Consider the following 26,426-nt stretch of genomic DNA (forward strand, 5'->3'; position numbering starts at 1 on the left):
AGGGAGATGGAGCATTTCCTCTCTTATGGGTCCCTGGAGTCAAGCCAGTAAGATAGGGGGACTCCCTCCTGCAATCCAGGAGTCTGGGTTCCTGCTCACCTCTCCAAATCCTTGAGAACTCTGAAAAGGAGGGGGGAATAGGAATGCCCAGCTGAGTGGGTGTATTCATCCTAACACTTATTAGGGAGGTGGGAGGCTTTAAATAGGCTAATTATGTAGGCTAGGTCTCAGCCTTGATAAACCTCCCTTCATACTTCGTTAGCATCTTTACCCAGGAGCCCTAAAGATGGGAAAATTGAGATGCTCAGGAGTGTCACCAGGGCAGCCCTGAGGTTGGGAAGCATGTAACAGGAGCCTGCTAGGGAAAGGGGAAGAGGATCTATGGAAGCTAAGTTGCAGGTTTTGAGGCTGCTGGGACTGGTTAGTCACTAGGCCCATGGACAGATTGGTCGCAAGCACCCATGCTGACCAGTAGGCACTCAGCTCCTGACCATGAAGAGGACAGGAGAGAAAGGGCCAGGGTAGGGTACAGACTGGTACCTCTCCAAGGTCAGCCTGGGTCTCAGCCAGTCGTTGTGGAAATGATCTGAAGCTCTGGATACAAGAGTCAAAGCATACAGTTCACAAAAGGGATATCTACAAGGAAAGCCCACATATTATAAATAATGATGGGGATCAAAGGTGAAACCCTGCATTGCTAACAACACTCCCTCCTCAGCATCCTGTGGAGCCCTCAAAAGGACTGCTTGGTACTCTATACATATGATTCATCCATTCAACCAGCAAATGTGCATGAAGCACCTACTATGCTTCAGGCTTTGGGAAGATGCCGGGGATTCCCAGATAAATAAGGTATGGCCCTTGCTTTTAAGAAGTCCCCCAGTCTAGGGGCACCTGGGGGGCTCAGTCGGTTAAGCCTCTGCCTTCAGCTCAGGTCATGATCCCAGGGTCGGGCTCTCTGCTTGGCGGGGAGTCTGCTTCTCCCTCTCCCTCTGCCTGCCGCTCCCCCCTCTTGTGCCCTCTCTCTCTCTCTCTCTCTCTGTCAAATGAGTAAATAAAATCTTAAAAAAGAAGAAGAGGGGTGCCTGGGTGGCTCAGTCGTTAAGCGCCTGCCTTCGGTTCAGGTCATGGTCCCAGGGTCCTGGGATCGAGTCCCACATCGAGTCCCACATTGGGCTCCCTGCTCGGCAGGAAGCCTGCTTCTCCCTCTCCCACTCCCCCTGCTTGTGTTCCTGCTCTCGCTATCTCTCTCTCTGTCAAATAAATAAATAAAATCTTAAAAAAAAAAAAAAAAGAAGAAGAAGAAGACGACCCCCAGTCTAGCAGCCACCTGCGTTCTCACCTGAGAACCAGACATGCCAGCGTGGCCAAAACAGACTCAGTTTATGCCCGTTATCCCAATGCCATTATTAATTAGTGTCCGCTTTCAAAAGTGTCTTGCTTTGGCGGACATAGTCACCTTATCCATGGCACAATGTACAGGCACTGGTGGGAATAGTTGTGGAAAGTGGTGGTTGTATTGCTCTTAAGACCATGATGAAGAGGGGCAACTGGGTGGCTTAGTTGGCTAAGCAACTGCCTTGGGCTCAGGTCATGATCCTGGGGTCCTGGATCCCTGCATGGACCCCCCCCCCATCAAGTCCCTCATCAGGCTCCCTGCTCAGTGGGGAGCCTGCTTCTCCCTCTCCCCCTGTCCCTTCCCTGCTCCTCCCCTGCTCCTCCCCTCCTTCTCCTCTGCTGGTACTCTCTCTCTCTCTCTCAAATAAATAGAATCTCTCTCTCTCTTTTTTAAAGACCATGATGAAGAGACATTGGTGGAGGCAGCTTGAAAGCAAAAAACTGTCTGCTTAATATGTTACTGGAGGTCAGACCACCAGACTACAGAGAAAGTGGCCAGAGGATGACGCTCTTTGTGTGTATCTGTTTCCCCATTACCAGGCTTGCTGCTCCTAGTGTTAAAACTCAGCTATGTCGGGGCGCCTGGGTGGCTCAGTCGTTAAGCGTCTGCCTTCGGCTCAGGTCATGATCACGGGGTCCTGGGATTGAGCCCCGCGTCGGGCTCCCTGCTCAGCCAGGAGCCTGCTTCTCCCTCTCCCACTCCCCCTGCTTGTGTTCCCTCTCTCGCTGTCTCTCTCTCTCTGTGTGTGTCAAATAAATAAATAAGAATTAAAAAAAAAACCCAAAAAACTCAGCTATGTTTCGGGCGCCTGGGTGGCTCAGTTGGTTAAGCGACTGCCTTCAACTCAGGTCAGGATCCCAGAGTCCTGGGATAGAGTCCCACATTGGGCTCCCGGCTTAACGGGGAGTCTGCTTCTCTCTCTGACCCTCTCCCCTCTCATGCTGTTTCTCTCTCTCTCTCTCTCTCTCAAATAAATAAATGAAATCTTAAAAAAAAAAAAACTCAGCTGTGTTTCTGGTTATGAGTAACGTTACCAACATGGAGGGGGCTTCTACCTTCAGCTACATTGGACTAGGTACAATTCTCCACATTCCTTGAGTTTCATGGATACAAAATACCCATCAGTTGGGAGCCTGGTTAAAAGAATTATGGTACCATCACACAATGGAATATAATCCAGCCATAAAACGGAATGAGAAAGCTCTTTGTGTACTGATAGGGAACAATCTCCAGAATGTATTGTTAAGTAAAATATCAGGGGAGGGGCGCCTGGGTGGCTCAGTTGGTTAAGTCTGCCTTCGGCTCAGCTCATGATCCCGGGACCCTAGGATCCAGCCCCGCATCACATCAGGCTCCCTGCTCATCAGGAGCCTGCTTCTCCCTCTGCTTGTGCTCTCTTTCAAATAAATAAATAAAATCTAAAAAAAAAAAAAAATCAGGGTAAGGAATAGCAGGTACAGTGTGTTGACATTTGTGTAACGAAAGGGGAAAATATTTATACACACTCTTATATGCAAAGAGTATAAAAGAACTGGTAACCTTGGTGATCTGGGGAGGGAACCTAGGTGGCTGGGGCAGGTGAGGGTTTCACCGTATATCCTTTTGTACTTTGTGAAGTTTGAACCATGTGAATGTGTTACCTATTTAAAATTCTAGGTAAAATTAAAATATTTAAAAAATAAATGAGTGAATAAATTCCCAGAGTCCTTCCTTCTGTGTCTGCCCATATAATTCCTCTGACTTGCTCATTAAAATCATTCTTACCCTTTGAAGCTCAGTTCAGAGCCACCTCTTTCCAGAAGCCCTCCCTGACTGCCTCCCTGCACACTTAAAACAGCCATCTTTAAAGACTTTTATTCTGTAGCCGTGGACATGAAGTTGCTGTGTGCATTTCACTTCATCCACCAGATTGAAACTTCTCCCGGCAGGGACTGGGTCTGATATCTCTGATCTTCCTGCAGCACTGAGCTTTTTGCAAGCTGTGCTAGAAAGACTGAGATCACACCGAGTTTCACACTATCTAAAGTACTTTGATGACCACTATCTCCTCACAATAGCTAGGTGAGAGGCTAGGCAGATGGGTGTTTTTATTTGACAGATGATGCTCCTGAGATTTAGTGGAGTGGAAGTAAAGTGACTTGCTCAAGGTTACAAAAAAAGACAAGGTAGAGGTTGCAGGATGCAGATTTCCAACCTAATCAAGTATTAGGTTTATACACCTTCCTGACTGCCTGCCTTCCTTATATACCCAGTAGTCAGGTCTTTTTTTATTTCCAGGCTTCTTGTGCAATGGTCCAAACTCATCTGCCCCTAGTCTAGTTCAGCGTCCCCTTATCCCCCACACAGCAGCCAGAGCATTTTTTTTTTTTAATTTTTATTTATTTTTTTGACAGAGACACAGTGAGAGAGGGAACACAAGCAGGGGGAGTGGGAGAGGGAGAAGCAGGCTTCCTGCGGAGCAAGGAGCCTGATTCGAGCCTCGTTCCCAGGACTCTGGGATCATGACTGAAGTGGAAGGCAGATGCTTAACGACTGAGCCACCCAGGCGCCCCCAGTCAGAGCATTTCTCACCTCCCTTCCTCCTGCTTAAATGCTTAAAAACTTTCACTAGCTCCTCTTCCCAGCACCTGTACTCCAGGACAAAGTCCGCTTTTCTTTGCAATTTTTACGAGGCTCTAGGGCCCGCCCCAGCCTACCTCTGCAGTTTCAGCTTCCCAATTCCCATTCAGATCCTAGCAGATGTCAGGAATAGGCCTTACCCGATTCCCAGGCCTGTGCATGAAAGACCCTCCCTACTCTCTCCGCCTGGAGAATGTCAGCTCACTGGCAAGACCTGCAAAATGTCAACTGGGCAGCATTCTCTCTGACCTCACTTCTCAGTCCCCACCAAAACCCAGACTTCTAAAATAATGAACGACTGGAAAGTGTCCAGGCTGTGGATTTAGCTTGACTCAGCTCTAGTTCTTGCTCTCTGTGTGACTTTCGTCTCAGCTTCCTTCACTGAAAAATGGGGATAATGTGCCAGCCTGGAAGTAAGGACCCATGGGGGGGAGGGGAATGTCGAGGCCACTGGTGGGAGAAGCAGGTTGTAGCTCACAGCAAAGTTTGGTGGCTCCATTTCTGACACTGCATCCCCTTTAGCTGCCCTGCACCCCTTCCTCAAGAAGCTAGACGCCCCCCCCAGCTCCACCCTTTCGAGCCTGGTAAGGAGGGTGCTGTGTGTCACACTGACACCGCAGATTAGAGACCGCGTGGTCATTTGGCAGATTTGCAATAGGAAGCAGAGGGCCACTGGGGGAAGGGACGGTGAGCAATGGCAGTCCTCGAACAGTCTCCACCCAAGGTCAGGGCGCCCGCGGGACCGACTAAGAACGGCGAGGACGTCTCTCCGGAGCCCCGCCCCTCGAGGGAGCCAGAAGCCTCCCTGTACCCTGAGTCACAGTGCGTTCCCTTTAAGGCGTTTGGGAAAGTCACCGCCTTTGGTGGACGGCCAACGAGCGCGGTGCGTTTTGTCCCTCGCGGGCTTCCGTGGGCCGGGCCGGGCGCGAGGGCGGGGCAGGGGAAGCGGCGGTGGGGTCAAAGGTTACAGCGCGCACCACGTGGGCCGGTGACTCCGTCCTTCCCGCAGCGGCCGCGGCGCGCAGGGCACTTGGGTTAGTGGCGCGGCGGGCAGCGCGGACAGCGGGGCCGGACGCCCGCTCCCGCCGCCATGGTCATCAAAACGGACGAGTTGCCGGCGGCCGCCCCGGCCGACGGCACCCGGGAGCCCAGCTCGCAGGCCGGTGGCAAGGGGCGGCCGGGCGCGGCCGGTGAGCGGGGCCGGGGCCAGCGGTCAGCCGGGCGGGGAGGCTGGACCGGGCCGAGTGGGCGCGCGGGTTCGGGGTTTGCAGGGACCGCCGCTTTCCCTCCGCGCCGGGCCGGGTTGCATCTCATCGGGCCGCCCCCGCCCTGAAGGTCACCTTCACTGTCGCCCCTGGCTTCGGCCTGGGTTTCGCACGTGGGGTCCCGGGGAGGACAGCGGTAGGGGGGACACGTGCGCGCACACGCGGTTTCGGGGTGCGCCGCCGCCGCAGACTGGAATCGGTGGCCCCACCCCCTCCGCGCGCGGGCATGGGTAACCCTCCGGGCTGGGGTCACTGACACTTGCTCGGTCTGGCGCCCTTCGCGTCAGGATCTCAAGCGTTGCCTGTGTACAGGACTGCAGTCCTGCGAGTAAGGCTCAACCTGGGACCTCCCAGGCATGGTCTGTGGGGAAGAGTGCGAGCTGGCTGTGTGTATTCTGAGGGGGCTTGTCTGGTTCATTCACAGAGGCAGTGCTTTAACCCCAGGTGTTCGGGCTCTTATCTCTTCCCTGTTAGGTGTTGGCCTGATCTGCAGACCTAGGGGGTCTGCCTGCGTGTGGGGGCAAAGCCAAACTCCTTGGCAGGAGTAGGTGTTTGTGCCAGAACTTGATCATTAACCCGCCTTATTGCGAAAAGTGGATCAGCCCAGGGTTGCTGTTTTTAAGACAAAGGTCATCAGTGTGGAGTGGAGCTCCCAACTCTCCCCCGTGGGGGCTATGTGGCAGTGGCTTTGGGAGTGGTGCCTGCTTCATCCTTCTCTCCTGGGCTTCCTCTGTTCCTTACTCATGTCTTAGATTCCAGCCTTAAGGCTGGAAGCCCTTTCCCAGAGCCTCAGTTGTCACCTCCAAATCATCCTCAGGGCCCCAGGCCTGGGCTGTGGTCCCCCTCTGGCCTGGTTGGTAGTGGGAATGCAGAACTACCTCTGTCTTCCACCTGCCCCCCCCGCCCCAGCTCTTCTCAGCATGGACTTGTCATCTTCATCTCCCTTCCCGGCTTTGGTGAGTCAGGATGGGAACAATATTTAGGAGGAGGCTCTCTGACCCAGTCAGTCACAGCAGAGTTACCTTGTGTTGGTGGTAGGTACTGTGGCAGCTTTGCTGATTGCCTAGATAAGGTCAAGGTTTGGGCAGAACAACAGATACTTTTGACTCCAACCTGCCAGGCTTTCCCCTGATGTGGCTCTGAATCAGTGGGGCAGGCTAGATAAGAGGAGGTCGGGTCTGGCTGATTTCCCTTCTAGCAAAAAGACATGAAGAAAGTGACTTGCCCAAGGTCACACAGCACTTGAGCTGGGTGCGGGGGCGGGGGGGTGGGTGGGATTTGGATTTCTAGCTTGTGGCCAGCATGCCAAGGCTTCCCCTACCTGCCCCAGAGGAAGCCAGGACAGGCATGTTGGTTTGGGTTTATGTTGAGAACATGGGGAGTGAGGAGGGGAGAGTCTGTTGGAGGGTTTCCCTTCAGACTTGAGTAAAGCCCTGTCTCTGCTGTGTGCTGAGAGGCTCTGTCTGGGGCAACCTGGGTCAGGGGAAGGGCACAGCTGTTCATTTTTGGGAAACTGGGAGCATGCTAGCGGGTGGGACATTAGCTCCTTATGTCTCTGGGAAGCTAGTATAGATAGCTAGGTATTGAATTACAGCCAGCCTAAATCTGTTCAAAGAAGGAGTGTGGTCTTAATGGAGACCCCCAAGTAGGTTCTCATCCAGGCTCCTGACCCTTAGGACCCAGCTCTTGAAGGTTCTTCAGTCCCTTTGAGGCGCTAATCTAGGCCTTTCGGGGTCGGGGGCAAGGGTCAGTTACCTTCTTGGGAATAAAGCTGCTTTTAGGGTTAAGAGAACAGGCAGGTTTTTCAAGTTCACAGTGGTGTGTCAAGTTCCTTCTGCTTAGGGGAGGGCTCCTTGGAGTTGAGGCCCAGAGCAGAAAAGGGGGCTGGCAGACTGGGGAGGAGCTTGAGGGCTTAGGGGAGCTCCCTGATAGAATCCTAAAGCTCTAAATGTGGGGAGGTCTGAGTAGACCAGTTGAGGATCACTGGACTATCTTCAGACCTTGCATACCTGTTTCTGGCCTGGGGGGACAGGAAGGAGACAGATGCCCACATCATTAGGGTCTTCCATAGGCTGCCTACCTGCTCCTACTCCTTTCCCCTGAAGCCCTGTGTTCCTGGGAGGGGTGATGTGTCTTTTGGGGCCTTACTTCCTGTTGGAGCCTCACCTGCCAAGGCCTTGACTGGGGCGGGGCTTGGCCCTGGCACAGTCTACTGAGTGAGGCCATGCCAGGCTGGGGAAGACACAGAGGCCTCTTGGGATGTCCTAAGTTTCTTTTCTAATTCCTCCTCTCTGCTGCCCATGGGGTCTCTTTGCTCCCAGGCCAGGCCAGGGGTACACTTTTATCTCCTCATCCCGATCCAGCCAGTGAGGACTGGGGCTGTGTATATGCAGTGTGCAATTTAGGCAACCCCTTCCCATTCTGCAGTGGGCCACTTTTTTCCCCTTCCCTAAAGCCCAGGTCCTAGGGGTTCCCCCCTGGGATATGAGAAGAGGGGATGCTGGCCCAGAGGTGTAGAGGGTTGGGAGGGCACTATGATTGGAGATAGATCTGCCTCCTGGCCTGAGGCCTGAGGCCTGGAGGAGGAAGAGATGCTGTGTGCTTGGTGGGTTCTGCAGCCTGGGACAGTGGCACTCAGAGGCATGGGTTTGGACACCTGACAGACCTGGTTTTTCTTTTTTTTTTTAATATTATTTATTATTTATTATTTTTATTTATTTATTTGACAGACACAGCGAGAGAAGGAACACAAGCAGGGGGAGTGGGAGAGGGAGAAGCAGGCTTCCTGCGGAGCAAGGATCCCGATGCGGGGCTCGATCCCAGGACCCCGGGATCATGACCTGAGCCGAAGGCAGACGCTCAACGACTGAGCCACCCAGGCACCCCCCTGGTTTTTTCTTGACGTGGCTTGGCCGCCTGTCTCCTCCGGGTCCTGGGGCAGCTGGCTTACTGGCCTCTGGGGCCTCTGTTTCCTCAAGTGAGATGGGCCAGTTGAGCTGATGGAGGGACTTGCTGTGGGATGGACCTAGAGCAAGCACAGGCTTTCTGGGAACCAGAATGGAGATGGACGGTAGATGCTGCTACTCACAGGTCACTCACTGCCAGGCTGCTGTGGCCCACCCCCTTTTCCAGCGGGTTAGCGTGTGTTTGAGAAGAGGGCAGGATAAGAGGAGCTCTGCCTGGGTCCGGCCCTTCTTACCATCTGGTCAGTGTGTGTGGACTGGAAGCCTTGGTGGGGCTGAGGAGAGGCCAAGGGCCTGCCGCGTGCCTGGCCGTCAGGGCCGCCTGGGACAGGACTGGAGGGGAGGGGTCCTGAAGTGTGCCGGGCTCCCCGCCCCCACCCTGGTTTGCATGGATGCCGGAGCAGTGCTGCCTGGGCCCTGGCAACCGGTCAGGGGCCCTGGGAAGGTGCCCTGGCGAGGCTGGGCATGTTCCTTCTCCACAACTGAACGGCCTTCGGCCTCTTGCTGCCAGCTCTGTTCTCCCCAGGGGGAGAGACTTGGTTTGGTCCTGGCAGCGCAGGGGCTGCTGGGAAAGGAAGATAGAGCCTGCCAGCTTCGTGGTGGAGCTGGAGGCCTGGGGCTGCTGGTGCAGTTGTCCTCTGGGAGACTGCGGGCCCCTCCCCCCTCCCACCAGAACCAGGGACTGTCAGGAAGAGGAGAGCTGTCAGGTCACCTGCAGGGGGCAGCATGAGCCAGAGGCCTCAGCCAGCCACTTGACCCAGGAGGCCGGGTGCTCGGTGTCTGCGACGGGTGGACGGGTGGCCACTGCATGGCTTGGGCCCGGGTCTGCAGCAGCTGTTGCTGGCAGCTGGCTGAAGCCATCCTGCCCACCCCCACTGGGGTTAGGGCTGAGGAGAGGACCCCCTTACTGGGCCCTGCCCCTGCCAGCCAGCCCCCAGGGCCCTCGGTCCTGAGGGGCCCAGGTACCCCAAACGCTGGGTTCTCCTGCCCCCCTAATGGCTTTGCCAGCAGTGACCCCCCTTTTGGTGGGTACAGGGAGGTGGGCCTGCATGCTGGTAGCAGCTCCCCCTGGGGTCCTGGAGCCACTGGGGCCTCCTGGCCCACAGCCGTCCTTCCGGCCGACCTTGAGCAGGATGAGAGGCAGGGGGAGTGTGCCCTTCCCAGGGCTGCCCCAGCAGGCCTGGCCCCACTGAAACCCGAAGCCAGCCAGAGCTCCAGCCCTGAGCTGACCAGCTGCATGGGGGCGAGGGTAGAGGCAGAGGCCGGAACAGGGGACTCAGGCAGTGCCGAGCCTGAGCCGGAGAGCTGGCCGCCTCGTTGCCATGGTGGTCCCGAGACTCCAGAGTCCAGGAGAGGGCGGCCTCCAACTGCACCAGGTGGGCTGTGGGGGCAGGGAGCCAGGTGGCCACCCTCTTCTGGGGAGATCACTTGGCTTTAATCCAGTGGTAGGGAGACCTTCAATGTTCCTTAGAGGAAGGAGGAGGGCAGAGCCACCATTCTGGGGGAATGGAGGCCCCTGGGAACCAGCCACATTCCTTTGAAATCTGATAAGGGGTTGGGTACCATCTGGGACATAACCTGGTGCTGAGGTACCTTCTGGGCAGGCTCCCCGGCCTAGGGAAGACGAGAGGGAGCTGCGGCCACCCTGCCTTGTCTCCCCTGCCCTCCTTCCTTGCCCTCCTTCCCATCCTTCCCTGCCTTCCCTCCCATCCTTCAGGCCCGGACTCAGGGAGCAGTCTGCCCATCTGGGTCCGCGTTTCTGACTTCTCATTTTTGGGGTCTTAGACCTCAGCGCTGCTGCACCATATTGGGGGGGGGCCCTCATCCCAGGGGCCTTCCAACAGCAAAGCCTTTTTCAAGGACCCAGTTAGGGGAAGCACCTCCTCATATCTGCCATTCCTCTTGCTGCCTTTTGGAAGCTGACCAAGCACCACCCTTCTCCCCACCCTCCTGCCTGCTTCGTCATAGAGTCAGCCGAGTTCTCCTTTGGGGTGGCTGCTCACTTTAGGAGTTTGGGGTCGCAGTGCTGGGGCTGCGGGCTCACTAGAGAGAGGTCCTCGTGTGTCCTTGTGGTTCTCAGGAATTCCACCTCAGGTTTAGAGAGGTGTGCTGGGACAAGAGTGATAGCAGTCCTTGGAGATCCATAGTGGCCAAGATTGAGGGCAGTTTGATGGCCTGGTGGTGTGGGCTCTTGATGGGGAATCTGGGGTCCACTCTTGACCTTGGACAAGGCCCTGAACTTCTCTGGGCCTCATGCGTCCTTATTTGGTGGGGGAGGTGGAGGGAACTGTATCAGAGCTCCTGGCGGTCCTGTTTATCACTAAGCTGAGGGGACACAGGGAAGGGGGAGTGGCTTCTCTGCACACCACCCCTGGCGTGCCCTTCTGTCCTGGGCTTATCTCCTTTCCTGAGGCCTCTGGCTCCACATTTCTGGTGTGTCTGGGTAGGGCCCACGAAGTTCTGGGGAAAATGCATCTCACTCCTAACAGTAGGGAAGAGGAGGTGGGGTGTGGAGCAGAGCTGGGTGAGCTGACCTGTCTGGACCTCTCAGACAAGCAAGGGGCCTGACCACGGGCGGGAAGGCCCGTGGGCCAAATGGATATCCAGGCAGGCCTGTGTTTTGCTGGCGTGATGGTGAGGAGGTCCTTGCTCCCCAGGGCAGGGAGGGGACTCTCCTTTATTCCCCTTAGTGCCTGGGTAGAAAGGGAAGGTTTTGTCACCTGCTTATTTCTCTTTCCCCACAGCATGTGAATTGGGTGCTGTTCGCAAATACTGGACTTAACTCCACATGTGCAGTGCTTAATTCATTAATTCAGCGCATTTCTTTTGAGTGCAAGAAAGATAGAAGGAAGAAGATACAGTTGCTAGTGTGAACAGCCCCCCAGAATGACAGAACAGTGCTCTGGGAGGTGGTCACCATGTCTCTGGGGGGCAATGAGGATGCAGTGATTCTGTTGTCAGGGGTCATTTGGGCAGGCTTTAGAGAAGGGGGTCTAGGGGTACCTGGGTGGCTCAGTCGGTTAAGTGTCCGAGTCTTGATTTTGGCTCTGGTCATGATCTCAGGGTTGTGAGATTCCAGCCCTGTGTCGGGCTCTGAGTGCTGAGCATGGAAATCTGCTTGAGATTCTCTCTCCCTCTCCCCCTCCCTTGCTTCTGCTCGAAAGAAAGAAAGAAAGAAATATAGAGGGGGGGCTTATTTCACCTGGGCCTTGACGCATGAGTATGTTTGCCTGTGGTATATTGAGGGGAGCATGAACTGCACGAAAGCACAGAGGTGGAAGGGAAGATGGGGAGCCTGTTCTCAGGCTGCCTAGTAGTTTGTGTTCCTGAGACATTGACAGGGAGAGCTGGTAGGAGCTGAGATGTGCTTCAGGCTGGTGCCTGAGAGTGTTGGCCTAAGAAGCTTGGATCTTGCGAGCAGTGGGTTCTAAGTGGTGCTCTTGAAATAGGGAAGATGGCCTATCCGGGGCCATGGCTGCAGAGGCTGGGTTCCATGACCAGTTTGGAGATTAGGCTGGGTGACTAGGGGTGGGGGGGGCATTTCCAGAGCAGAAGCCCGCTTGTGGAGGAAAGTGAATTCCCTATCAACAAGATGAAACTTTGGTGATGCCTAAGGGATGGCTACATGTTGAAAAGCTTGAGCAAGGCCTAGATTGGCCAGGTTAGCTGCATGGCGGGAGGGCGTTTGAAGTCCTGGGAGGTCAGGAGAGGCTGGGGCTTGGGACATGCACAGCCTGGGCTGCTGGAAGGGGGGGCGGAGCTGGAGAGCCAGGAACAAGGGATCAGTGACTACAGGGAAGGGGAGGAGAAAGTGAGCAGTGATGGGTGCTGCTGAGAAGTCACACACCTTGAGGCCAGAGAAGACAGTTGGGGTTGGGCCTTGGGGTGACTCTGGGGAGAGGGATTTGGGTGGTGTGCCCAGATGGAAGCCAGACTGGAAGACTGAGGAGCAGATGGAAGGGAGGGCCCAGGATGTGGAAGGGAGGAGGCAGTGGGCTCCAGGTGGCCAGGGTTGAGGGAAGTGGTGTGCCCAACGTGAGTGGGACTGTGGGTCTGGGGTAGGGCTGAGTCTCGGGAGGAAGTGCAGCGGACGCCATTCTGTGGCGCACATGTCCACCCAGGTGGGTGAGGCAGGTGGCCCCACTTACCTCAGCTGCTTCCTTGTTAGCTGCAGAGCTGCCGTCAGTCATGCTACTGAATGGGGACTGTCCAGAGGGTCTAAAGAAGGAAGAAAGGGCTGCCGAGCTGTCCCGGGAAAATGGTCTGGATGAGGCCGAGCCGGGAGAGGAGACGACTGGACAGGAAGTCATTGTCATTCAGGACACAGGCTTTTCTGTGAAGATCCTGGCACCTGGGATTGAGCCCTTTTCCTTACAGGTGAGATGGAGGAGAGGGGTCCTGGGGACCGGAGCATGAGCCCATTAGGGCCTGGCCGTCGCTCGTCCTAGCCTTGTACTGTAGGGAAGGCAGTATGTCCTCATCACGGTGTTTGGGGCCTTTTCCTTGGTAGGTGTCCCCCCAGGAGATGGTACAGGAGATCCACCAGGTACTGATGGACCGCGAAGACACATGTCACCGCACGTGCTTCTCACTGCACCTGGATGGCAACATGTTGGACCATTTCTCAGAGCTGCGCAGTGTCGAGGGGTTGCAGGAGGGCTCGGTGCTACGTGTGGTGGAAGGTTTGTCCAGAAGTTGGGCAGCCTGCCAAGGGAGGGCACACAGAGGTGGGGCCGGGTGGCACTCCACCCACCCTGGCTGGTATCTCAGTGTCACAGATGGGTGTGTGGAGGCTCGGAACAGTACTGAACTTGTGAAGGCAGGATTGGAGCCCAGATCTGCTCCTCAGGCCTTCACACGTGTACTCTTCAACACTGTAGGTTAAATATCAAAGTCATGTTTTTTTGTTTTGTTTCGTTTTGTTTTTTAAAAAAACAGTACCAACTGGGGCACCTGGGTGACTCAGTCAGTTAAGCATCTGACTCTTGATTTCAGCTCAGGTCGTGATTTTAGGGTCGTGAGTTGAGCCCTGCATCAGGCTCCACGCCAGCCATGGAACCTGCTTGAGATTCTCTCTCCCTCTCCCTCTGCCCTTCCTTCCCTCCCCTTAACTCGCACTTGCGTGCTCACTTTCAAAGAAAAACAAAAAAAGGGCACCTGGGTGTGCGTGCGTATGTGCTCTCTCTCTCTCTCTCTCTCTCTCTCAAATAAATACAATCTTGAAAAACAGTACCAAGGGCTTGAGATCAGCCCAGTCAAATTCTGTAGAAAGAAAAGTTAAATCTCGGGGCACCTGGGTAGCTCAGTCATTAAGCGTGTGCCTTCAGCTCAGGTCATGATCTCAGGATCCTGGGATCCAGCCCCCCATCGGGCTCTCTGCTTGGTGGGAAGTCTGCTTCTCCCTCTGCCCCTCCCTCTGCTTGTTCTCGCTCTCAAAATAAATAAAATCGTAAAAAAAAAAAAAGAAACGGTTACAGCTTAGAATAAAAAAAAGAGAGAGAAGTTAAATCTCATAAAATTAAGTTTCACAGCCCTCAAGTAGAGCAGTCAGGCCCAGTGGGCAGCAGTCGGCTGGTGTGGCGAGGCTGGTTTGCTTGTAAAATAAAAGCTCCCATGACCTTGGGTCCCCAGGGAAGAGAGATAGCTCAGAGGTTCCGGGCAATGTGAGCTTGTTAAAAGCAAATGTGGAAAGTGTAATGCAAGCATGCCCAAACTTACTTGATGGTGAAGTCTCTCTTCTCCCTCAAAAGAGCCCCCATTAAAATTCACGAAGCATATATTGGGGGGTAGTGTTGTAGTTACGGGGAAGTTCTCAGGCCACCCCCGAGCAAGGGCTGCCCTGGGAGAGCAGGACTGAGGCTGCGGTGTAGGGACCCCGCAGCTCCTCCTCGGACCTGCCCACGTGGGACACCTGGGAATGAGAGCAGGGGGCTTTTGTGGGCTCCCCGAGGCCTGCGTGCTTCAGGAAGCATTTCTTGTGCCCTTTGGCAGAAGATTCTTTGCAAACAAGGATCCCTGCCTAACGGAAGGGGGTGTGTGTGTTGAATCCAGCTTATGTGCTCATAATGGCCTCTGTAAGTGGAGGCCTAAAATGTGAAAATCAAGACTACCGTGGTAGCCCCCTGGCCGACTTCTCTGTGCTGGGCAGGTTGGTGTAGCGGGGGGCGGGCCCTGCTCACACGCTGCCTCTCGCCCTCCCGACAGAACCGTACACAGTCCGTGAGGCCCGCATCCACGTGCGCCATGTCCGGGACCTGCTCAAGAGCCTTGACCCATCCGATGCCTTCAACGGGGTTGACTGCAACTCCTTGTCCTTCCTGAGCGTCTTTACTGATGGCGACCTGGGAGGTGCAGGAGGCATTGGGCCTGGGGGTTGGGCAGAGGGGCCAGGGGCAAATTGGCCAGGGGCTGGTGAAGGGGCTAGGGGCCAGGCCTTGCCACCAGGAGGGGGCAGGGCTGGAGGCCTCCATGCTGGGGCCAATTTGCCCCTGGGTGGCCCTGTGCTGACCACCAGCCCCGGGTCCCTCAGACAGCGGGAAGCGGAAGAAAGGCTTGGAGATGGACCCCATTGACTGCACGCCACCTGAGTACATCCTTCCAGGGAGCCGGGAGCGGCCACTGTGTCCCCTGCAGCCCCAGAACCGTGACTGGAAGGTAGTATGCCCGGAACAGAGACAGGGAGCAGGCCCCTGGTGGGGTGGGGGTAGGGGGGCGGTGCACCACACCCAGAGGCCTGGCCCCCGCTCACGCTTGGCCATTCTTGCAGCCCCTGCAGTGCCTGAAAGTGCTCACCATGAGTGGCTGGAACCCGCCCCCTGGGAACCGCAAGATGCATGGGGACCTCATGTACCTGTTTGTGATCACAGCCGAGGACCGGCAAGTCAGCATCACGGCGTCCACGCGGGGCTTTTACCTGAACCAGTAAGTCCCTGTGTGAGCCCATCCAGGTCTTTGGGCGGCTACTTGGGGTGCCCTGTGCAGTGACCACCCTCTCCCCACAGGTCCACAGCATATCACTTCAACCCCAAGCCTGCCAGTCCCCGCTTCCTCAGCCATTCCCTGGTGGAGCTGCTCAACCAGATCAGCCCCACCTTCAAAAAAAACTTTGCTGTGCTGCAGAAGAAAAGGTAACGCCTCTGCCCCGTCTCTGCCCCTTGTCTCCCACCCCACATCTTCCCTCAGAAGCCCTATGCCCTCAGCCCCTAGCACCCCGGAGCCTCCCCTTAGGGAGCTGCTAGACCCCAAGACAGCAGTCCTAGAAGAGGTGCCCATTTGCTTCTGTTAGATTCCGCGGGGGCAGGGTCTCGGGCTGGGAGGCACGAGAGCTGGTGGGGGCGTCAGAAGGGGGCTAGGCCGGGGCTCTCAGCTTGGCCGTCTTCCCCATCTCCCCATGTTGCTGCCACAGGGTCCAGCGCCACCCCTTCGAGAGGATTGCCACCCCGTTCCAGGTGTACAGCTGGACGGCCCCCCAGGCAGAGCATGCCATGGACTGTGTGCGTGCGGAGGACGCCTACACCTCCAGGCTGGGCTATGAGGAGCACATTCCTGGACAGGTGCCTGCAGCCTGGCCTCGCCCTCCCTGGACCCCTCTCTTCCCCCGCCCTGGGTGGGTGCCAGGCTGGGTTCTGTGCGCCTCCCTGGAAACTTCATCTGCTTGACTGTCTGGTTCACTTGGGAGCGTTTGAGGCTGTCCACAGGCAGGCGGAGGGAGGGGCTACCCAGAGCAGGTCTTGGGGCCTGGGCTGATCCGGCATCTCCCGCCCTGGTCCCTTTGCAGACCCGGGACTGGAACGAGGAGCTGCAGACGACAAGGGAACTGCCCCGCAAGAACCTGCCTGAGCGGCTGCTTCGAGAAAGAGCTATATTCAAGGTGCCTACGGCTCCTCCTGCCTGACTGGCAGCCTCAGGCCTGCTTGCCACCTGCCAAGAGGGCCGGTCAGGATACCTTGCAGGGCATTGGCTGGCTTCTCGCCTCCGGGCAGACTATCCCAGCTCCGTTTTGTGACCTCTCTGAGACTTGGAGTCCAAGGGCTGGGTGGAGGGTAGGGGGACCTCCTCCATTGTGGGCTGCGTGACAGGTTTCTCCCGGCTTCCCGCCCACTGCTGTCTGCCACTGGGACCTCGCCTGGGCACACTGTGATATTACCTAGAGAGAGGAAGAAAAAGTAATGCTTTCAGAAGAGCCGTTTTTAATCTCCTATGATCATCCTGTCTAGAGATGATAATGGTAGACCTAAGATGGCACTGTTTTGAGTACTGACTTTGCCAGCGGCTCTGTCAGGTGTCTTACAGCACCATCTGGAACCTTTTGGACACCTCGTAAAGGTCGATACTTTGATTGTCACTGTTTTATTGGTGGGGAAAACAGGTCTGAGAGGGGACCTGGCCAAGTTCACCTGGCACATAATGGGTGGATCCAAGACCCGCTCTAGTCCTTTCCCTCCTTGTTAATCCCTGAGCTCTGCGTCTCTCTGAGCAGAAGTTAACGTTTTCTCAAAAAATGAGTTTCTTGCCTTTTCCTAAGTGTGAGGAAGCCGACGTTAGACCCCCGTGGCCCCTAGGGCCATCCACTTGGCCACACTGTCTGGGTGAGCTTGGCCAGGCGGGCCGAAACCTGCGGCTCCCGGGGACGGGGCCTTTCTCACCCTCCTGGTCTCGACCGCCCCGCAGGTGCACAGCGACTTCACAGCCGCGGCCACGCGGGGTGCCATGGCGGTCATCGATGGCAACGTGATGGCCATCAACCCCAGTGAGGAGACCAAGATGCAGATGTTCATCTGGAACAACATCTTCTTCAGCTTGGGCTTTGATGTTCGCGACCACTACAAGGACTTCGGTGGGGACGTGGCGGCCTACGTGGCACCCACCAATGACCTGAACGGCGTGCGCACGTACAGCGCGGTCGACGTGGAGGGGCTGTACACGCTGGGCACGGTGGTGGTGGATTACCGGGGCTACCGCGTCACAGCGCAGTCCATCATCCCGGGCATCCTGGAGCGGGACCAGGAGCAGAGCGTCATTTACGGCTCCATTGACTTCGGCAAGACGGTGATGTCGCACCCTCGCTACCTGGAGCTTCTGGAACGTACCAGCCGGCCTCTCAAGATCCTGAGGCACCGGGTGCTCAACGACCGCGACGAGGAGGTGGAGCTCTGCTCCTCCGTGGAGTGCAAGGGCATCATTGGCAACGACGGGCGCCACTACATCCTCGACCTGCTGCGCACCTTCCCCCCCGACCTCAATTTCCTGCCCGTGCCCGGCGAGGGGCTGCCCGAGGAGTGCAGCCGCGCCGGCTTCCCCCGCGCCCACCGGCACAAGCTCTGCTGCCTGCGCCAGGAGCTGGTGGATGCCTTCGTGGAGCACAGGTGAGGCCCGGGTGGGTGCCCAGCCAGCAGGCGGTCCCGGGGCCTGCTCCTTGACGGGACAGGCTCGGGAAAGTGACGAGCAGCCCGCTTTGGCCACAGTTATTACACCCCCAGCCTCCCTACTGTGACGTCAGGCTCCGCAACTTGGACATCCAGGGGCTTTCTGTTGGTGGAAAACCCGCAAACCAGCTAGACCGGGGCTCTCAGAGGGGGTGCTCTTCCTCTAAGGGGGCCTATGGAAATCTGCTAACAGTGGTTTTTTGTTGTTGCTTTTTAAGATTTTATATTCGTTTGAGAGAGACAGAGTGATCGAGAGCACAATCGGGGGGGGGGGGGGCGGCAGGGAGAGGGAGAAGCAGGCTCCCTGCCGAGCAGGGAGCCCGATGTGGGGCTCGATCCCAGGACTCTGGGATCATGACCCGAGCCGAAGGCAGACGTCCAACCGACTGAGCCACCCAGACACCCCTGCTAGAGTGTTCTTAAATGTCCCAGTGCTGGGGGGTGTCACCCCTGCTGGCGTTAAGTGCTCAGGAGTCAGCCACATCAGGTGTCCCACACCGCAAACCAGTCTCCTTCTCAAAATGCCGGTGAGGCCCCGTCTCCCTTGTGAGCTGGCCTGCACGGAGCCCCTGGCCTCTCCCCCGCTCTCACTCCAGCTGTCGCCCTCCAGTTGGGAAGAGCTCGGTTTGGGTGGTGACCTGCTGCTGCCTGTTGGAGTTGCTGGCGTGGCACAGGCCAGGAGTCGGGGGCCTGGCCCGGGTCCCCGCAGCCAGCCAGTGAGGCTTCTGGAGAGCCTTTCCCATCTCGTGCTCTGCCTGATCTGCCGCGTTCTAGGTACCTCCTCTTCATGAAGCTCGCTGCCCTGCAGCTCATGCAGCAGAAGGCCAGCAGGATGGAGAACTCCACCTCGCTGGAAAACGGTGACTGCCCGTCCTCGGGATCTAAGCCCGAAGATCCTCCGGGACCCGAGGCAGGACGTGGGGAGGAAAGTGGCAGTGCCAGCGGCCTGGCCGAGGTGAAGGAGCTGGCGGAGACCATCGCCTCGGACGACGGGACAGGTGGGGCTGCTGTGGATGCGGGGAGGGCCGGGCCCCACTTCTGTCCCGGCAGCTGGTGCGGGCCGGGGCCGGAGGGGGCTGCGGGTGTTTGAGGCAGCCGGAGGGAGGCCCGCAGGTGCGTCTGTGTGGAGGTACGGGAGGTTCAGGGTAGCGCCTGGTGGTGCTGGTGGAGGGGAGCTGCCTCCCAGCTGGCCGCGTCTCCACAGCAGACCCTCGGAGCCGGGAGGTGATCCGCAACGCGTGCAAGGCAGTTGGCTCCATCAGCAGCACGGCCTTTGACGTCCGCTTCAACCCTGACATCTTCTCACCAGGCAAGCCTTGCGTCAGGGCGGGTGGAGGACCACGCAGGCCATCTTGGGGCCCTTGGTGCTGGTGGGTGCTGGTATCTGTCTCCCCGACTCGCCTCTCTTCTGCCTCGCTCAGGCTTCTGCTGTTCTTCCCACAGGGGTTCGCTTCCCAGAGTCCTGCCAGGAGGAAGTTCGGGACCAGAAGCAGCTGCTGAAAGACGCCGCTGCCTTCCTGCTCTCCTGCCAGATCCCTGGCTTGGTGAGGGAGGTGCCAGGGCGGGGCGGGGGGGGTGCGCTGCACAGGGCATGCTGTTAAAGGCCCTGGTGCCTCATCCATCCAGTTCTGGAAGCTTGTGGAACCTTAGACCTGCTGATCTGTGAGGGCGGCGGGCTGGAGTGCTTGCCACCATCATATGGATAGGGCTGCTGACCCAGAGAGGCCGAGGGAGGCATCAGACACAGAGTCTGCTCTGTTGTGCCTTCCCTGGGGGCTGGCAGCTAGGGGTCTGGGCCTCTGAGCCCCCGTGTGACAGGACAGCTTCAGGGAGGGTGATGGGGGGGCATCTGGAAAAAAAGGTGGGGAGGGTCCTATCTTCTCGGCCTCACAAGCTTTGTACGTAGGCTCCTTGGATGATGGGGAGCTTGCTCCCTAGTAAGGTAGCCCCGTGCTCGGGTAGCATGCTTGTCTCAGGTCTTGGAGCCAAGTGTTCGTGCCAGCCGCCCGGGCCCCCTGCCTGATCTCTCTGAGGCTTGACACAAACCTTCCAGGCTTGGCAAAGCTGTGGCCCCCAAGTGGTCACCTCTGCTCTGTCCCGCATGCTCAGAGGGGAGCCCTCACCCCTGCTGCTCTACTGGGTGGGCCTGGCAGGCACAGGGTGACTGCTCTCCCATTTCCTGTTGCTTGTGTAAAAGGCTGGGGGACACGTTTCTCCTGTGTCCTGGCTGCTGCTTTGCCTTCTTCCCTCTTCCCAACTGGGAGCTCGGGTCTCAGTGCCCTCCTTCCCTCAGGACCTCAGGATAGCATGAGCTCCCCGCCGGGAAGACGCAGGGTGGGAGGAGGCAGAGGGTCCAGGCTGGGGGCGCCTGACCTGCTGCAGCCCACAGGTGAAGGACTGCATCGACCATGCGGTGCTGCCCATGGACGGCGCCACGCTGGCTGAGGTGATGCGTCAGCGGGGCATCAACATGCGCTACCTGGGCAAGGTGCTAGACCTGGTCCTCCGGAGCCCGGCCCGAGAGCAGCTGGACCACATCTATGTGAGTGGTGCTCAGGGTGGCGGGCTGTGCGGCAGGGGGACTGAGTGGAGGCCTGGGGCCGGACCCAGACTCCCTTCTCTGAACCCTTGCAGAAAATTGGCATCGGAGAGCTCATCACCCGCTCTGCCAAGCACATCTTCAAGACATACTTACAGGTACGGCGGGGCGGGGCAGGGGGAGGCGGGGGAAGAGCCCTGGGCTAGGGCCTAAGGGCCCTTAACGACATGAGTCCAAAACCCTGCAGGGAGTGGAGCTCTCGGGCCTCTCAGCTGCCATTAGCCACTTTCTGAACTGCTTCCTGAGCTCCTACCCCAACCCCGTGGCCCACCTGCCCGCCGATGAGCTAATCTCCAAGAAGAGGAACAGGAGGAGGAGAAACCGGCCCCTAGGGGCGGCAGATAACACAGCCTGGGCTGTCATGACCCCCCAGGAGCTCTGGAAGAACATCTGCCAGGAGGCCAAGAACTACTTCGACTTCAGCCTTGAGTGGTGCGTGAGCAACACCATGGGGGCGCTGGGCCCTCAGCACGAGGGCCGCTGGGGGCCATGGCCTGTGGTTGCAGGGTGTGGGCTAGGAGAGGAGGAAGGGAGCAGTGGAGGGCTGCTTGCTCTTGGGGTTGGGGTGGGGGCTGTTGGTCTGGGTCCTGGCTGGTGAGTACTTGGTACTCAGGTGGGGAGGCAGCTGTGGACAAGGGGCCGAGACGGGCTGGGCTGCCCAGGCCCACATGGCCGCCTCTCCCCCAGCGAGACCGTGGACCAGGCTGTGGAGACGTATGGCCTGCAGAAGATCACGCTGCTGCGGGAAATCTCCCTGAAAACCGGTATCCAGGTGGGTGACTCGGGGGGTCCGTCCCATGCCCTCGCCCCTGTAGGCTCCTGCAGGGCCATCGGGGGGGGCGTGGCTTTCTCTCGACGTGGGGCGGTAGGCTGGGAGGTGCCGTCCACGTGAGCCTGGGGTTGAGGCCACCTGTGGGTGTTGGGCTGTGTCCCCCAGATCCTGCTGAAGGAGTACAGCTTCGACAGCCGCCACAAACCCGCATTCACTGAGGAGGATGTGCTCAATATCTTCCCCGTGGTCAAGCACGTCAACCCAAAGGCATCGGACGCCTTCCACTTCTTCCAGAGTGGGCAGGCCAAAGTACAGCAGGGTGCGTGACCAGGTGTGGCTGGGGGGAGGGGGGTCCCCTGGCCCAGCCCTGACCTTGCCACCCTTGGGGGTGCCCTGCAGGCTTCCTGAAGGAGGGCTGTGAGCTCATCAATGAGGCCCTGAACCTGTTTAACAACGTGTACGGAGCCATGCACGTGGAGATCTGCGCCTGCTTGCGCCTCCTTGCTCGTCTCCACTACATTATGGGCGACTACGCCGAGGTGGGCCTGGAGCACCCTCTGGGCTGTCAGCGGAGGCCTTGGCGCCTGGCCTGGCACTGGGGGAGGCTAGCGAGGGAGCTGGGGCTGTGTTCTCACCCCATGCCACAGGCAGCGGAGGTCCAGGCCTGGGGAAGTGTGCCCCGTCTGTGGGGCCGAGGGTGCTGCTCTCCCTGGGGGCCCCCTGGGAGGAACGGCAGAGACCAGGGAGGCTGCCTGGCTTTCTTCCCCTGCTCTGCGGTTCAGGAGTGATGTCGGGAGAGCCTCCGTGCTTGTGGACAGAGTGCTGACAGGACCTCCCTGCACGGGGACAGTGGGGAGGGTGGGTTCTCGGAGTCACAGGACCTGGGGCCTTGTGAAGTGGTGTGAAGCTGCTCGGAGCACCTCTGAGCAATCCTTGGCCTGGTGGGGTCCGCCTGCCTTGTTGGCCTGGGACTCCAAGAGGCTGCTTCACGGGGCAGGTGCACTGTAGGCCCCCGCTCCTCAGCCGTAGAGGTTTTTTTGTTTGTTTGTGTGTGCTTTTTCTTCTTCTTCTTATTGCTTTATTTTTAGCCTAGTGTTAGATTTGTATAGATGTTTGCACAGATTTTGTTAGGGGCAAAAGGCTCAAGACAAGCTCTTTAAAAAGGCCTCGGAGTGGGGCATGGCCTTCCATGCTCAGAACTGAGTTTTGAACACTTCTCTGCTGAGGAGGCTGAGTCGCTTGGGGGCCGCTTGGGGGCCAGGCAGACTCAGTGTGGGGAGCTCACCACCCCGGGGTGACGACTCCCCACCTCTCCCAGGCCCTGAGTAACCAACAGAAGGCAGTGCTGATGAGCGAGCGAGTGATGGGCATCGAACACCCCAACACCATCCAGGAATATGTGAGCAGCCGGTGGGGGCGGGGCCCGCGGGGGGAGCGTGGCCGCCGGGCCTGACACGGCTGCCCCCCCACAGATGCACCTGGCCCTGTACTGCTTCGCCAGCAGCCAGCTGTCCACGGCCCTGAGCCTGCTGTACCGCGCCCGCTACCTCACCCTGCTCGTGTTCGGGGAGGACCACCCCGAGACGGCACTGCTGGATGTGGGTGCTGGGGGGCCGGCGGGGGCTGCGGTGGGGCGAGCCTCAGTCCTGGGGCAGCAGGACTGACCCGGGCCCTCCCGCTGTCCCCAGAACAACATCGGGCTGGTGCTGCACGGGGTGATGGAGTATGACCTATCACTGCGCTTCCTGGAGAACGCGCTGGCCGTCAGCACCAAGTACCACGGGCCCAAATCCCTCAAGGTGGCCCTCAGGTGAGGCCGTGCTGGCTTAGGGGCAGGGGGCGCCCAGGGCCACAGTGACGAGGTCCCGGTAGGCAACTCGGGCTAGAGGGTGGACACGGGATGCAGCATTCTGGCTTCCATCTGACTCCTGAGGAATTTTCTCCCAACTTCGTCTCTTCTCCGAGTCGTGGGCTTGTTTGTTCCCCTCGGGTGGATTCCAGAGCTGAGTCTAGAGTGGTCTGCGCACCCCCATCGTGCCCCCGCCCACGCCTGTCCCTCTGTGCCCTGCACGCCTCCTTGTAGCCACCACCTCGTGGCCCGGGTCTATGAGAGCAAAGCCGAGTTCCGGTCAGCCCTGCAGCACGAGAAGGAAGGCTACACGATCTATAAGACCCAGGTGGGCCGCGGCAGGGGCTGGGGAGGTGGCACTGGGCCCGTGGGCTGCGGCATCGCTGATCCCTTCCTGCCTGTGCCCCCCCCCGCCCGCCCCCAGCTGGGCGAGGACCATGAGAAGACCAAGGAGAGCTCCGAGTACCTCAAGTGCCTGACCCAGCAGGCCGTGGCCCTGCAGCGCACCATGAACGAGATCTACCGCAACGGCTCCAGCGCCAACATCCCGCCCCTCAAGGTGGGTGTGTGCCCCCCCACCCCCCCCACCCCCCGCGGGCGCCCGTGGCCCGGCCTCCCGGCGCCGCTCGAGGCTCACCTGCCCTGCCGGCCCTCAGCTCACAGCCCCCAGCATGGCCAGCGTCCTGGAACAGCTCAACGTCATCAACGGCATCCTCTTCATTCCTCTCAGGTGAGGCCCCCTCCGAGTGCGCTGCGCACCCGCGTGGAAGTTGGCTTTAGTGTTTTGCTTTTCAAAATAAATAACTCACTGTCGTGGCTCGGAATTGACAAGTACAGCCCGTGGTAAGAAGTGCCCTGTGCATCGTCCAGGAAGTAGTCTGCGTCGTTGAGCAGATGCACGTCCGTAATCTTGTTCTGTTTTTTTGTCCTTTTTTCCCTCTTTATTTGCACACGATTGTGGCAGAGCAAGGCCGGGGCTGCATCTTCCCCACGCTTGCTGGGCCCCGGCGGTCTTTCGCTGTCCTTGAGAGCCGCCGCCTTCTTCCTCGGGCCTCCTGCCCCCACGCGGGCCTCGCCCCCCGCCCCCGCCCCCGGCTGGGCCCCGCCTCCCTGCCGCCGCTGGGGGACGCGCGGGGGGGCTCGGCGTGGGCGCCGGGGTTCGTGCGCCTGCCCCGCCCGCACTTGCTGTGAGTGTGAGCTGGATGTGGAGGCTGAGCGGGGCCAGGCCTTAATGGGAGGCCGTGCCACGTGCGCAGAGCTTGTACTTTGAGTGCTTAGAAGCCTCTGGCTCTGGGGAGGGCAGCACTTGTTCCACGCGTGTCTCTCCAGACAAAGAACGAGCCTGGTTTTGCCCCGGGTGTAGGTGTAACCAGGGCCAGTAAGGTGACAGAGGGCCCAGGCTTGCTCTGACACCTGCCCTTCGCCCCTGTCCTTTTACTCAGCCAAAAAGACTTGGAGAATCTGAAAGCCGAGGTGGCGCGGCGGCAACAGCTCCAGGAGGCCAGCAGAAACAGGGAGAAGGCTGAGGAACCCATGGCCACCGAGCCTGAGCCAGCAGGGGCCTCAGAGGACTCAGCCTCCCAGCCCCGGGCCGCCAAGGACCCTTCTTCCCCGAGCTTGCAGGGGTAGAAAGGGAGAGACAGATGGACAGTCAGCCGGCTGCCCCGTTACCCAGTGATCCAGACTCCAGGAGAAGGGGGGCATGCCCTGCAGATCGGGAGAGGAAACAGGTCCCTCTTCTTCCATGTTTCCAACCCCACCCCCACCCCCAAGCATCCTCCTGGGACCCTGGCCTGCCTGCCCCCTCCCCAAAGACGTTTTTGCACTGGTTCAATGAATATACGATGCAGAGGCCTCATTGAAGACACGTGGATGGAGTGTGTGGGCATCCGTTCCCAGCTGGGGGACCCCCCCAGCAGGTGTGTGCGAGTGTGTCCGTGCCCGTGAGTGTGTCGATCCGTCCTTCCTAATCTGTACATAGCCCCACTTTGGTTCCGAGTGGATGGCGTGAAGATGACATTTCTCAGGTCGCTCGTATGTTTGACGTCATGGCTGCTGCGTGTGCCGCCGCTGCCCCTCGGCCCAGCTTGGCCTCGAGTCCAGGTTTGACGCCAAAAAGGGGAGCTTTCCTGTGTCCTAGGGTGGGGAGCCGGAGCTCGGTGGCAGGGCCGGAGGGTGGGGGTGCACTTTAGCTCCGCAGCAAGGTGGTGACTGTGACCGGGCCTTGCGCTCGCGGCGGCGGGAGGGCGGCGGCGGCGGCTGCCCAGACACACACCTGTCCGCAGCCCTGGCTTGTCTGCCCCGGGGCCCGACAGGAGGGGCGGCCTCCCTGTCCCCCTGCCTCCCAGCTGGGGCCCACCCTGGGGGCTACGGTCCGAATGTATCCTCCCCCTTGTAACCTGAGCTGCCGGACGCACAGTGGGCACAGTGGGGCTGGGGTAGGCCCAGGGACTGGGGGACCCAGGGCTGAGTCCTGGACCCTGGTGGGGAATTGACTAGATACAGCAGTGATGGCCACTTGGTGGTGGAGCCCAGCTCCCTACATGGTCCTTGTCACACAAGCACCTCCTACGGAGGGGAGCTCTGGGGCGGCGTGGGGGTGTCCGCGAAAGGCGGTGGCTCCCGTGAGCCCCAGCTACTCCCTCTCCCGCTTCCTCTGTGCCTGCTGTCAGAGCCCTGATGGGGCGGGGGGAGCGCCCCACCCGGTGGGCTGGAGGGACCTGTTCCCGGGCTGGGGCCTCTGCCGGGGGCTTTGCGGGGAGCTGCTTCTGGGTATGGTCTGTCCACTTCCCTTGTTTCAAAGGCAGTGGGTGTGAGCTAGCAAGCGAAGCCTCCCCACCGCTGATCAAGAACTTTTTCTTGTTTTTAAACCATCACGTCTTCATTTCACATTGGAATAAAGTGAGTTTTTGAAACCTGCTGCCCCAGCCTCTCCTGTGCGTTCTGTCCAGGCTCGTGCCACGGGGAGGGCTGTTGCCAGAAGTATTACTGTTGCGGGAGTTTAAAGCCCAGGAATGTGTATAAATCAGGTCAAATTGAAGGTTATCCTTAAAAGGTCCTTTAAGGGGGGTAGAGTCCCAGGCACCCAGCTAGGGCTTCCCTGACTGCCGACACAGCAGGTAAGTGTCACCTGTCGGTCACACAAGAGGAGGCTGAGAGTCACTCCTCCATAGAGATTCGTGTGGTACAGGGTTGCGTGAAGGCCAGTTGGAATGAGGGGGTGCCGTAGGCTGGGGGCCTGGGCCCTGGGCTTGCTGGCTCTGATAGGTTGCCCAGCCCCTGATTTGGGGCTGCCCTTGTCCCTTTGAGTCAGGAGAACTGGGCGGCGGCCTCCAGAAGGCTAGGAGTGCGGGAGTGGGGCGCTGTCAAGTTTGCTGTCCTAGGGTAAATTCTGGGCGAGCCAGGCTGTTGTGGAGATGCAGTGGGATGGGGGCAGGGGTAGCCGGTGAGCGTGAGGGGCGGGGCCTGTCTCCAAGAGGAGGGGAGGTCTCCTAACTGGCCGCTGCTTACTCGGCTATCTTGAGCAGGTGGGCCT

General features: G+C 58.6%; 1 protein-coding gene across 8 annotated transcripts; it reads left to right on the forward strand.

The window, feature by feature from the left end:
- The first annotated feature begins 4,991 nt into the window (after positions 1-4,991).
- CLUH (clustered mitochondria homolog) lies at positions 4,992-25,811 on the forward strand. 8 transcript variants are annotated; one of them, XM_064582310.1, is made up of 27 exons: positions 5,009-5,208; positions 8,013-8,488; positions 12,415-12,623; positions 12,757-12,928; positions 14,451-14,594; positions 14,776-14,900; positions 15,013-15,167; positions 15,248-15,373; positions 15,652-15,799; positions 16,024-16,116; positions 16,917-17,611; positions 18,446-18,669; positions 18,876-18,980; positions 19,115-19,215; positions 20,061-20,213; positions 20,306-20,368; positions 20,458-20,702; positions 20,958-21,042; positions 21,208-21,361; positions 21,442-21,581; positions 22,361-22,441; positions 22,515-22,640; positions 22,731-22,852; positions 23,126-23,219; positions 23,316-23,450; positions 23,622-23,734; positions 24,334-25,811. In XM_064582310.1, the coding sequence occupies exons 2-27, from the start codon at positions 8,341-8,343 to the stop codon at positions 24,518-24,520; spliced, it is 4,143 nt and encodes a 1,380-aa protein (XP_064438380.1). In that variant the 5' UTR covers positions 5,009-5,208; positions 8,013-8,340; the 3' UTR covers positions 24,521-25,811. The 8 variants fall into 8 exon arrangements, with proteins under 8 accessions (XP_064438381.1, XP_045745611.2, XP_064438382.1 ...); XM_064582311.1 differs by lacking the exon at positions 8,013-8,488 and having other exon boundaries at positions 4,992-5,208; XM_045889655.3 differs by lacking the exons at positions 8,013-8,488; positions 23,622-23,734 and adding an exon at positions 23,548-23,621 and having other exon boundaries at positions 4,992-5,208; positions 12,421-12,623.
- Positions 25,812-26,426: the final 615 nt, after the last annotated feature.

The sequence above is a fragment of the Mirounga angustirostris genome, unplaced genomic scaffold, assembly GCF_029215605.1.
Source record: "Mirounga angustirostris isolate CCGP_5_RB_7025 unplaced genomic scaffold, mMirAng1.0.hap1 SCAF_17, whole genome shotgun sequence".
NCBI lineage: Eukaryota > Metazoa > Chordata > Mammalia > Carnivora > Phocidae > Mirounga > Mirounga angustirostris.